This window comes from Pyrgilauda ruficollis, unplaced genomic scaffold, assembly GCF_017590135.1.
Source record: "Pyrgilauda ruficollis isolate IOZ18807 unplaced genomic scaffold, ASM1759013v1 scaffold101, whole genome shotgun sequence".
NCBI classification, from domain to species: Eukaryota; Metazoa; Chordata; class Aves; order Passeriformes; family Passeridae; genus Pyrgilauda; species Pyrgilauda ruficollis.
The window spans coordinates 802,612-815,783 of record NW_024508213.1 but is presented as its reverse complement, the minus strand read 5'-3'; the positions used below and the strand labels follow the sequence as shown (position 1 = coordinate 815,783).

General features: G+C 42.3%; 1 protein-coding gene across 1 annotated transcript in view; it reads left to right on the top strand.

Annotated features, from left to right (window-relative positions):
• The window catches only part of PGBD5 (piggyBac transposable element derived 5), a 68,832-nt gene that overhangs the window by 31,201 nt on the left and 24,459 nt on the right, over positions 1-13,172 (top strand). The window contains exon 3 of the mRNA XM_041468865.1: positions 3,873-4,007. Coding sequence (XP_041324799.1) covers positions 3,873-4,007 — 135 coding nt within the window. The remainder of the gene's footprint in view (positions 1-3,872; positions 4,008-13,172) is intronic.

Genomic DNA, 13,172 nt, shown 5'->3' with positions numbered 1-13,172 from the left:
AGAAGATTGCCTTATGTTGAGTAAAACAGTTGCAGGATGGTTGAGGGGTTTGGATGTAAACTTGTCTGGGTGGGTGGGTTGTTACTCTAAAATTTTAGAGCTCTTACTCAGAAAGCATGGAAAATGCAGGCATTGCCTGGCTGAGGAGATTTTGCAAGTAGGAGGTAAAGACTGACATTCAGATTCACTAGCCAGTGATATCTGCAGCAGGAGGACAGGGACGTCTGCAATGACCAAAAAAGGAAATACTGAGGGGTTCTTAAAGGAAGGGAGATGCTCTTAAATGCAGTGTAATGGAATCAGAACTGGCCGCTAGATATGCAAGCAGAGATGTCAGACACCAGCAAGAGAATTTAGATTAGACAGAAGGAGCTTTGGAGCAGAGAGGCAGAAGCACGAGCTATTCTTGCAGGAGGAATGACTGGTTGTGTATCCAGACACAGTTACCAAGGGGCCTCTGCAACTGGATGGTACCCACAAAAAGCCAGAGACAAGGCAAGCTGAAGCACCTTCTCCAGGAGACAGGCTGAGGAGACAGCCTGTGTTGGGGATGGCCATGGAGCTCAGGGGGAGATGTTTCCTGGATATGTTGGGTGATTGTCTAAGTATATGGAGTCCAGGAGTTCCAAGTACAAAAGGCTTAGTGATTTGAGGCTTTGTCTACAAGGCTGTTTGGGCTCTGTGAGAGAGGATGGGTGGAATTTTGGTGTGGAAAGAGCAAGAGCACTGGAAATAGTCTAAAACAGAGAATAAAGAAAGGCACTCCTGACAGTGGCTGTTTTGCTCTGTTAGTGAAAGACATTGTGAGATGGAGCAATTGATGGAGTCCCATCTTGGAGTCTTGTCTTTGAAACATTTGGAGTGCAAATACGTATTGACGGGAAATCAAAGAGTGAAAGTTTGGCAGGTAGATTTATCAGGGATAAGGATTACTATAAAGAAGAGGAAGAAAAGAAAATAAAAGAAAGCAGTGTGATGGCAGTGGGGGAGCAAAGCAAGTAGATGAGGAGCTTCTAAGATCTGAAGAGAACTGGGAATTTGAGAGAAGAAAATGTGGATGATTTCTATGAAGAAATCCACAAACTATCTTGTATGTAGGAAGTCAGAATAGAAAGAGGGGGAGCACTTGGGGAGCGAAAAAAAGATGGTGAAGAGGCAGCCAGGAATACGTGTAGGAGCAATTAAGCCTGAAAGTAGATTTTTATCAAAGAAGATGAGAAGCAGGAAAGAATATGCCATGGAGGCAGTAAGCTCACTCCTGTAAAAGTGTGCATTGCAGCAACAGCACGAATGGGGAATAGAGAGGGAGCAAATATAACTTTGCATGGGGATTTGGCAAATAGATGGATTTGAGATTACAAGAAGAGCAAGGAAATTGAGAATACAGGAAGATGACCAAACTAATAGGATGGGCCAGTAGCAACAAGGCTAACTTTTGTCCTAAAAACACCACATCAGTGCAGGGGCAGGCACAGCCCATACACTGCCTTGCTTGCAAAGTTCTTTACAGCTGTTGAAGCAGTATGTGGAGGGGTGAAAACCCCTTGTCCCCCACTCTCTGAAGGGGGACAAAGACTCTTATGTCTTTGCAGCGACAGCAGATCTTTCCCTAGTCTGTTCACATTTTTATTCCCTCTTCACAAAAGTTGAGCTGGAACTTACAGAGAAATTACTTAAATTCAGTACAGAGGAACAAAGGAGGGAAGGCATGGCTGAGCATGGGCAGGAAAAATAGGAAGATGGAGAGTGGTTTTAAATATTCAGATTTGGTTTCTAGATGTAAGACTGACAGGCCTTACTGTGTCATAGAAGGCAGAAAGAGTGTGAAGGGTAAACAGCATGCAGTAGAGCTGCTGCGAGGAGAGCTGATGCTGTGGTGCAGAGGGAAAGAAGCTAGTGACAGAGGGTAGAAGGTGTCCTAAGGTGATGCTTATACAGCCTTTCCTTTCTGCTGCTCCCCATACTGCAGTAGAGGAGATTATAAGAGTGGAACCACACCACTCAATGGGATCTGGAAGGTAAGAGAGCCTTTCCAGAAGCTGAGAAATCCTTAACCATGTATCCAGCCCTATCCCAAGGATGTGCTCCTTTCCCCTGCACTTGAGAAGCAGAAAGGGAAAAGTGAATGAGGGCAAGTTTAATATTTGCAAAATGCTGTTCAAAATCCTCTGAGGCAGAAACAGGAAATGCCCCTTACGGCCTTTAGTTAGGAAGGGTTGTGTTCTGTGTGGAGCTTGAGGGAGGAAGATTTGGCTTCAGTGGGGAAGCAGGGCAGCTGCAGCTGGAAGAACAAATAGCTTTGTGTGCAGCTCTCCTTGCTCACATTGGCATATTGGTGTATAATTTGAACATTTTGCAAGAGTGCTTTCAGATGGTCCTGTGACTGTTTCATGAGTCGTTAAGAAGTGGAGTGCGTATAAATGACAGTGTGCAGCCATCACTGCGTGGGGAGGGCACGGGTGCCTATTTCGGGCTGACAGAGTGATGTTCAGCAAACATCTTGTGTTCAGGAGGCCAGCAGCTGCTCATCTCTGGTTCTTAACTACTCACCCACCACATCTCTCCTACAAGTGTCGCTCCTAGGTTTAATGCGGCTTTGTTTTGTTCTCATTTCTGCCACTGACTGTACAGATGTGCACAAAAGTAGCACACATGCAGGTGTGGAAAGGCTTTGTTTGAGGGGGGGAGCCTCTGCATACCTGTATCTGAGCCTGTCTCCTGGAGGGATGGTCACGGGAAAAGAACAGACTCGTTTAAATTATAACCCATCTGACTACTTTGCACGTCTTTATGAGGGTATGAATTATGGCCTGCTGGGACTGCTTTCCCTGCATGTACAAGGAGGGGAGCCTGCAGAGACTTGCTCTGATTTAGATGTACGTGTCTGAATTTGGCCAGCATGCATCAGCTGAGACCTTTTAACAGTTTGCAACTCTTTGTACATTCACAAGTAGCTTGCTAAACAACTTGCGCGTTGTGCACTCAGGTGTGTGTATGTTATGCACAGCTGCCTGTGAGCTGTGGGAGCTACTAGTACTTTTCTATAGGTGAGTTCCACAGTGTGATACCTAGCAGTATCACACTTCAGTTTTGCTGCTAAATTAATGGAGAGAAGTGTAACAAAACAGTTTTAAGAAACAGGGAACCACTTACATCATTTGAATGCTTCATTTTCACAGGTCTTCATTACTTGCTCCAGTCTGTCTTATCTTTTTCTACTCCTGCCTCTGGTGGTTTATCCTTGCCTCCTTTTGTCAATTTTTTCAGTTCCTGAGGCAAGAGTGACTTCCCTAAAGCTGCTGCTGCTAGGAAAAATATTTTCTGTCTCTTCACCACCTCCTCAAGTGGCAGCAGAAAGCATCTTTTTCTCCCTTAACTTCTCTCTCTCTTTATTATGTGTTTTCCTTTGCTATAACCAAGGGACATACTTTACAACAAATTGTAGGGGATGTTTGGGTGGAATACATTCTGCCAAACAATATGAAGCTTATGAAGAAGCATGGAGGAGGATGCTGCTAAAAATCCACTCTCCCTGCCCATCCCCTGCATCATTTTGGAGGGATGTTGAGCTGTAGTAGATAGTAAGAAGTGAGAGCTGTTCCTTGCAATGTTTGCAAATTATGTGTAGAGCAGCTATCCATAATGGGGTGTGCTTGGCCAGGCTTTGGTTTTTGTTGGATGGTAGCATCAAACAGAAATGGGTTTAATTCTTTGTTTGGGGTGCTGCACACAGTGCAAGTGTTGCACTGTGCAAGGGTTGCACTGAAGCACAGTGCAAGGGTTGTATTTCCTTAAAAGCAATTAAAGCACCTTTTTTTAATGAGCATGTATTTTTCCATTTCTTTTCCTGCCTCTTTTCTTGCCACTTGCAGGTACTACATGAGCCCCTGATAGATGAGGATCCTGTTTTCATTGCAACCTGTACGGAGAGGGAGCTGCGCAAGAGGAAAAAGAGGAAATTCAGTCTTTGGGTTCGACAGTGCTCATCCACTGGTTTCATCTGCCAGGTGGGTTTTACCTCTTCAAATGTCTTCATTCAGTTCCAGCGGGTCTTTAAATTGCAGGACCAAAGGTAACAGTCACTTCTCTTGGTTACCTGGCTTGGGGCTGCAGTCTGAATGAGGCCTCTGACTCCTGCGGATACGAGATGTGATGGACAGTGATGACAAGTTCCTGATGCTCTGTTTGCTATATGATTTAACTGAGAGTTTCTGTCTCTAATACTGTCCATCTGGCTGCCAGCCTTCAGCTAATTACACTGAAATGCAGTTAAAAACTCTGTCTGTTTGTATATCCTAAGTTTATCTAAATGTCTAGGTACTGTGACTTAGGTCATTTTTAATGAGTCAGATTTTTTCTCTATAACACTGCACCTGTGATAGCCAGTGGTGTCCAATAGACTAAATCAATATTGTACCAAGATATCAATTTTTCTGTGAGAAACATATTAGTGGGGGCCCGTATTACACATCTTTTCACACATCTACCTCTCAATCAAAGAAATAAAATCTAATGTGACTTCAAGGTGAGATGTCAGCTGGAGTGAGAGACATGTTAAAGGGTTTGTTTGTATTGTTGTAAGGCATTGGGAACATCTTCTCAAATTCTCAGATTCCCCAATAGCTGATGTATTTTGAGAGCCCTTGAAAAATCTGGTCATTTATTTTGATACATAGAGGTGAGGGGGCAGATGTTTTCCAGTATTTCTCTCTCCCAAGAGTTCCTGTGAAAACGTTGCATCCCATGTGTTCTAGAGTGGTGATGCAGAGGTAGGATGTACACGCTGCTTGCTAAGGCTGAATACATGTCAGAACAGGGCCTGTGGATTTGCTGCAGTTGAACGTTGGTTCAGAGCAGGATTTGGCTGGTGAATCATTATGACTGTTTGAGTAGCTGTGCAGGAAAAGAGACTCACTGGGAACGGGGTTTGCATTTTCAGCAATGCTGTTCACTCTGAGAAGAAATTTAGGATCCTACCTCTTCCATTTAGGTTTTAAAGCAGCTATTTCGTCTGACACAAAATAGACTCACCTTGTGAGGCATCCTTGGAAGTTTCTGCTCTCAAAGCTCTTGGAAAGTCATTTGCTATATAGAGGCAGTGTCTTTGATCTCCAAGGAGAACTTCACCAGTCCTACATGCAGTTTATTACTGAAGCGTATTGGGTACAGCGAGCACAGAGTCTGCTCATCTATTGCCACGCTTGCCCCAGCCAACTGCCACAAAACTAATAAGTCTTCAGGCATGCCAGAGGTTTCAGATTCTGAGCTATAATTATGTTGCACCTCCTGTCCTGTCCACTGAGAGACTAAATTAATGGAATGTCAAATTAAACAGAATAGATGCTCAGCGTCACCCTAATCCTCCCACTCCCTTAATGAATTAGATGCTCATGCTTCACTTGCCTCCGGATGACGTCCAGGATTATCTTACCAGCTGCCTTCTATTTTCATTCCTTGCCTTGGCTGTCATTATCAACATGCTGAAATGACTGGGTGAAAGGGACCTTAGGGAACAGTGAAAAAGAATATACATTCATGCTAAAATGGACAAACCTGATCTGGGGAGGATGGGAAACTTCAGTTATGATATGATTGAAATGCTGTGTTCATTTATATGTCACACTTACAAGCCATTTTGCAGAAACCAAAGCATTTTTGGTGGTTATTTGGTGTATTTAGAGTATTAAAACAGAGATTTTGATTTTTTTCTTGTGTTAAACAAAGACAGAAAATTGATCTAAACCTGAAATAAATCCAATGTTTTCCCCTTCATGTACACACCTTTTCTTCCATCTGTTGTGAAGCTGCCATCATGAAGAAAGGACTTGTTGTCTGATAGTTAAGGACTGACTTGTCTAGCACCTGCCAACTGTTGGAAAAACCTTCAAAATATGCATATTCTGTAATACTGCCTGGGTGAATTCTCTCCCTCACTGCTTCCACATGATGATTGAGATCCTTTTATTCAGGATAAAATAGGACTATAACATGTCCATCAGGATAATTCAGTTTCCAAAATCTGAATAATATGTATCTGTAAAAGGTATGCCCAGAGAGAAGAGAGGAGACACCTATATATGACAGGTTTTCAGGGACAAGAGGAAGCTCAAGATGTCTGTGATACTCCTGGTGAAAAACAATGTCCTCCAATCCTGAATTAAGCCTGGTGTTAAAAAAAAAAAATCCGTCTGACGAGACATCTCAGTTTTTCCAGTGTTCTGCTTTTCCTACAGTGGAAAAGATTGGTTGGTTTTTCCTAATGAAAAATGGATATGCCTCATGCTGAGTTACTGTGTAAACTGATTGGCAGCTCACAGGTCATTTGTTAATGTTAGGAGTTGCAGCTGTTTGACTCCTCAAATTCCTGTTCCTGCTTGTTCTTGTGAACAAAACTGTGAATCAGATTTTTGGATATGAGTAAATACTTCTTTTTGATAGCTCATCATTTACTTTTTTAAGGAAATGGTATTTGGTTAAAAATCTAAGCGATTCATGGAACAAAAATGGAATAAAGCTCAAGTGCTGCTTGTGGACATAAGAAGGTGCATAGGCTTATATATTCATAATATAAATTATGTATGAATATTAGACTACTTTTCTGTCTTCTGTACTCCAGATAACTTGACTGCACCCTGACATTAAATTGTTTTAAGATGATTGCACAATTTCAGATTATATCTCTACTTCAGAAAATCTCAAGCAGAGCATCTTGTTGCAGTGAATAGCTTTGTTGGCTGAGCATCTCTTCACGGTCAGCTGGCCAAGTGGGAACATGCAGGAAGGACACATTATTCAAATGTAAATATATGTCTGCCTCAGTTGGGAACATGAACAAAACCTCTCAGAGGGATCAGAAGGGCTCCAGGAGAGCTGACTTTGGCAGAGTAGATGGCAAAACTCCCCTGATACTGTTGCCTTTTTCATCTGCCCTTGACACTGGACATCAAGGTGGCAGCAGCTGCTGTGGGAGAGGGCTTGAGCCTTCTCATTTCTTTCTCTCTAATTCAGGGGGAACAACAAACAGCTTGCAGATCTTCCGGTGTCCCTCTCTGCTCCACCTTCTCTTTGCATTTCTTTTTTCTTTCTAATCTATTTCCCTACATACTACTAAGCACTTCTATTTCCCTACTTACCACTGAGACACTTTTAAAACCAATATTTTAATGTCTTGATTGCAGTTTAAATTATTGAAGTAGCTTAGAAGTCTTTCTTATAGTATTTGCTTAGAGTATATTTAAATCAAAACTCCAGCTGTGTCAGGTTTTTTTGTGAGTTCTTCTTTCTTTCTTCTTCTCTGAAAATCTGGAACACTTGATTATAAAAATGGTTCATAAATACAATTGGTAGGACTATTTCTCATTTTAGATATAACAATATTGCTCATCAAAAAATGATGAAGAAAATACCCAAATACCTTACCAGGGCCAGTTATTTTCTCCTGGTGGGACATATCATGCTCTCTCTTTGCACTTCTTGTGTGGCTCAAAAGGAATTAACATGGTTATAAGTAATTATTACTAAGTGATGCCTAGTCCTTGCACAGCTCCTCTTGCACAAGAAGGTTTTCTGATCATTTTGCAGGAGAAGGAAGCACAGGATGCTGGTGAACCCCAGCACATGGAGAGCTGGCAGAACAAGGTATTCCTATAGTGCCTCATCCTGAATCACAGACCCATAGGCCAAATGTAATCCTCAGATAGCCCCTGACCCAAAGAGCCATCAATTAACAAGATAAAGGACAGTACATAGATGGTAGAGAACACTGCGAAAGGAGAGTCAGGCAATATTAATCATTCTGATAGGCAGTAATGGAATTAACTCATAGACATTATTATTTGCTTAAAAAGCTGGTATCACGGTGAGGAAGAAACTACTTTATGAATGTGTATATCCTTTCTTACTCACTGAGATGAATTTTATTTTCTGAGGCTATACTGGAGACTTTTCCCTTCCCACACCTCCTCCCTGCCCTTGACTATATGGGCTGTGCACTTGCTTTTATTCCCTGGCAGAAAATTTTTGCAATAATGCATTTCATTTTCACGAATATCCCTGTGAAATATGTTACTCAGATTTATGAAGTCCTTTAGGTCCTTGTGCTGGGACTGTGAGTTTCCACCTTCCACTGCTTCCCATGAAGACATGAGTCAGAGCAGAGTAAGGAAAATTACTGAGTCTCTGCATCTTGAGTCACTGTCCTGAAGAAACAGTGATTTGCATGACAGCTGTGTTTAAGGAGTCAAACCTGGATCAGGGTAAGCCCTGCTGAGAGGGTGAGAAAGGGCTCTCTTCCCAAATAGCAGAAGTCTCAGTGAAGGGAGATGTCTGAGTTTGCTCCACAGATCAGTAGCAGAGCTCTGTGACAGCAAAAAACCCACAAACAATGTAAACACCATGCTTCTGTAGTAAATACTGTAGTTCTTGTCAGACAGGGTAGCTACAGCGAGCTTGAATACTTCATAACCTTATTGATTTTACAGAGTAAGAACTACCAGAATTTAGAGAAACTGAGATTGTGCCCCAAAGAATTTATAATTTCAGAACACTCCACATAAGTGCATTCAGTCAATGGGAAAGGGAGGGGTAAATAAATCTGGAGTCAGTTTTGTTTTCAAGGTCAGAGTTGCAGGAGAGTTAGCCATCTGTGCACTTGTTTAATAAACTGCTCAGAAATGTTGGTATTTCAGCCTATTTAAGTTCTGTTTAGAGATTAGTCTGAGCCCTTGCATTTCTTTAAACAGTGCCCTGATAATTCCTCTATTGCTAGAACAGTTACATCTGGAACACACAGATGTAGCAGCTGCTTTGAGGAGGTTCTCAAGGTCAGGCTTTGTCTGTGAGGGGATCCCAGGAAATCTGATCACCTTTCTTTGTCAGCCACTGGTGACTGGAAAATCCTATCTACTTTCTTCCTCTGGCTCCCACCCAGCTCTGGCTTTTTAATGCATGTGGTTCTGTAATGTCAGCATCTGAGAATCCCGGATCTTAGTTAAAAGTCAATTATCCTCTTGCCAGTGTTAACTGGAAAGGTATTTTTGCAGATGTATGATGGGCCAGTCCTATTCATTTTTATGGACTTTACAATCTTACCATGTTTCTAAATGAATAGGAAACCAAACGTAAATGTGAGCTAATGCAAAGATCTCTCACAGCTCACAGTTTTAGTGTCTATTTTCAAGTGTGAATGAAAGTTATTTTTAGTTCCTATCTGAGCTGCTTGGAGTTTATAACAATAAAACTACCTGTATAATTGTGTCCCTTCTGCAGCTCTTCTCAGTGCAACTTTGCTTGGGGAAGGAGACTAAAAGCACCAGTGTGTTCTGTTTTGTGCATTTAATAGGTTTGCCATAGAAATGCTCCTCATGGATCCCATTCCTTTGTGCTGGGTGCAATAAGCAGAACTAAAAAAAAAGAATCCCTGCCCTAGAAAATTTAGGATCTAAGTGCAAGAGGCTTAAGCTTCCTACGGCAAATCTATTTAGTTCAGACACGTTTTGGCTGCCCAGGCTGAGTGCAGCAGTGTTTCTTGGATAGTGCACATGGCAGAGATCTGGGACTAACACACTGCTAGGCACCACTATACACCTACTCTTGGTGAGCCTGCATGGGCCGGGCAGTCATGAGCCTTGTGGCTCCTCCTTGGAAATGGCTAGGTCCTTGATGTCACTGATTTGTCATCACTTGCTTTTGTCTTAAGATTTTACACCCTTTTTATGTATTTTCCTCCTTGAGCTGCTGTGTGTTATCCTCTTGATAGTTACAGCACTTCTGATAGTTTATACTGCTCTTGCCTTGCATCACTTACATACGTTCCCACTTACACTTCCTCACTTACACACCTCCTCACAGCTCATCTGTAATTTTCATAGGAAAACTGAGCCAATGTTGTGCAATTGTGTGGCACTAGAGTAAAGCCTCAGTCATGGACTTGAGCTGGGCTGCCAGTTACACAGAGGGAGCCTGGAAAAGTAGCATTAAGAAGAAGCAGGACCAATGCATTGGTTAGCAATTGCATTGTGGGGATTGCATCCTTTCTAGGAAAGGTTTAGAAGAGCAAAAGTAAAGTGCTCTGGCAGTGATTTCCCACCAGGCAGGAGAAGGGCAGCATGGAAAGAGGCAAATGTGGGCTTGTGTGTCATTGGATGTTGGATACCTGGCTTCACAGGGCAAGTGCGAGCAGGAGTCACTATACTGACATGGTACAGGAGGAGATCAATGGGGAAACCTAGACCATAAAGGCCTGTCTCCATTTTCCAGCCCCATTTCCTTTTGATGTTGCAAAGAAGGCTGACATGGTCAAAGCAAAGGGTTAGGCAAGTGATCTGAGGGGTGAAGCACTGTCTGGATGTCAAGATACATTGCAGCAAGGCCAAAGTAAAGAAGGATGATTGCAGTAATTGGGAGGAAAGCCAGGCAGTTCTTAGATATTTGAAAGAATAGGAAATTATTTATGTGGAGCTGTTAGAGAAAATGAATCTACCTGATCTAGATATGGCTGCCTGGGAGAAGGTACAGAGTCAAATCTGTGTTTGTTGATCTATGAGCTGTTGACCCATGGATTGTCAGTCTGCCCATGCAGGCAATATGTTGTAGTGCCCTGAGTGCCGAAGAAATAACAAGAAATCATGGAAAGAAAAGCAAAGAACTCTAAGCCATATTGACTTGCACTGTCAACTTTACCAACATCATTTTGCCAGTCTCACAAAGATCTTTTTAGAAACTTTGAAGAACATGTGCAGGCAGAACAGATATTTGTCACTCTGCAGTACAAAGATGTTCACTGCATCTGTGAGTGTTAATGCAGATTGAAATCATTCAACATAGAATGCAGAGGGAGAAAAGAAGGGGACCAAGCAAAGGGCTTTGTAAGGAACAGTAGGAGCTAGCTGGGAGCAGGTTGGGAAAACTTGTTCTTGCATACAGTTCTTGTTCTTTAGAAAATAGCCTTTAGAGTAGCAGGAAAAGAATGAAGAGAGGCTTGAAAAAATGGGGCTTACTGATCTCAGTAAGAGCAGCACCACTGGTGCCAGAATTTGCTAGACAAGAGCTGTCTGGGAAGAGATCATTAAAGAAGGAGAGAGTATGACCTGCAACAGATTTAGGATGGAACTGGAGATGAGAATCTCCCAGCAGTGTTGGTAATGGCAGCAGTTAAAGTTGAGGTTTAGGATGAGAGCAGAAGACTGACTGAGGCATGATCTAGAAAGTAGTGCTAGGAATGCAGAGTTGTGGGTGGGCTGTGAAGCCTGTAGAAAAAAAATAAAGTTATTTTTTCAATAGCTATTGAGGATCGAAAAATTACTACTTTACTATCTTGTTTCTATAACTGTCATCTAAAAACATGGCTTCTGTTTTGTAGTTGTTTAAGATGTGCCCTTTGTGAAATATTTTGCACTATATATCTTTCAAAATCTTCCTTCTGTTTATTACTATCTCTGCCCTTTTTTTGCTCCCAAATGTCATCTATTTCATTTGAGAATTGTACCCTGGGGTGCTTCAATTATGTATGAAGGTGGAGTATTTGGGATATGCTATTCACAAGTGCTTTCAATATGCCATTTGAGCTTTAAATATGAGCAGAATCACCAATATTTCAGTTTCTAGGGCATATTCTCTTAAATGTGCAGTCAAGATGTAGCTTTTGTTCCTAAGTGTTCAGTTTCTTTACTCAGTTTCTGTGAAACCTTATGAATTTTCCACAAGAAGGTAATGAAAGCATACTGGAAAGTATCTGGTGCAATAGGGCAGCCACAGATAGAGAGAAGGCACAATTGAGCATGTCGCTGTTCTGATAAACAACAGATATACAACAAATAATTGAGGTATGAATAGGAAAAGCACTGCATGTTAAATATCTTCAGCCCACAGTCACCTCCTAAGACAGATGATGTCACATCTGTACAGGTTTTCCCAATTGGTGCTGTAGATCAAACGTATCAGTTGCCATTAGAAAAGATAGACAGTGAAAGAGATCTTGCAGATATTCCAGAAGCACTGCTTGAGCTGTCCTGCACAGAAGCAGAGGATGTTTGCTGCCAGCAGCTCCCATCTGTTATCCAGCAACAGTTGTTGAGCCTGTACTTCTGAAGATATGTTGCTGTTGGTGCACATGGAGAGAACACAAAATTCTAATGTCCCAGGACAAACCAGAAGGTTTAGTGAATGGTTTAACAAACACTTTGGGGGAGCAGTTTCTGACTGTGCCTATGAAGGTCTAACAGCCAATTTCTGGAAATTGGTGCTTTTTCTGCAGATTTCTGACTATTAAATAACACTTCTAATGCATTACAGAAAGGCAGGGCGTGCTGTGGGCTTCAGTTGGTAGGATCTTAATGGCTTGAAGAAGAATGAAATAAGTTGGATGAGGGAAAATGAAGGCCATATGGAATCCTGGGCATTTGCAAAGATATTTGAAGCCATGCCTTTGCCAGTTATCTGTACACAGCCACTGTTTCACAGCAGCCTTTATGCCTTCCAACACTGTGCTGCTGTCACCCATCATCCCAATAAAGCTGGGTGTGATAAAGCTTTGAATGATGCTTCTCCAAAACAAGAAATACTGTGCCAAGAAAAAAGGCTGGTTTTGGACAGGTAAGGAAGTGCCCAAGGAGAAAGAATATTTAACATTGGTGGAGGAGGAGGAAAGGTTCAGCAGTGGGTATGGACATTTGAGTAATGGGCACTGGGGAGTTGAACAGAGCAAGGGGATTGAGATTCACAGCCAGATTCACGGGGAGTTGTGCTAATAAAACCTGTGAAGTGTGCAGCATCTTCATATGAAAGCAGTGGTACCTCAGTGGCCAGTTTCATGGTGGGCATGCTCTTGGAAGGAGCTGCTTGCAGACACAAACCAGCCCACAATGAGGGACCAGCTGGCACACCAGCAGTGCCAGAGGACTGTCCCTTGGAGAGGCAGCACTCTACAAGGAACATGGAGCAAGCATGGAGCAGGAGAGACTCTAAGATTTACTGGATATGGGAAGGTAAGGTGTAAGATACTTTTATAGACTTAGAGAGGGTTCCTGCTTTGTTTTCAGCTCATCTGCTAATGCAAGGTCAAAACTAATCTGTCTGAGTCTTCTGTCTCCACTGCCCTGTCCGTAGATTTTGAGGGTTTGATGTGTGGTCTCTGTGCTGGCATAATAGTAACCTAATCTTAATTTTGTTGCCAA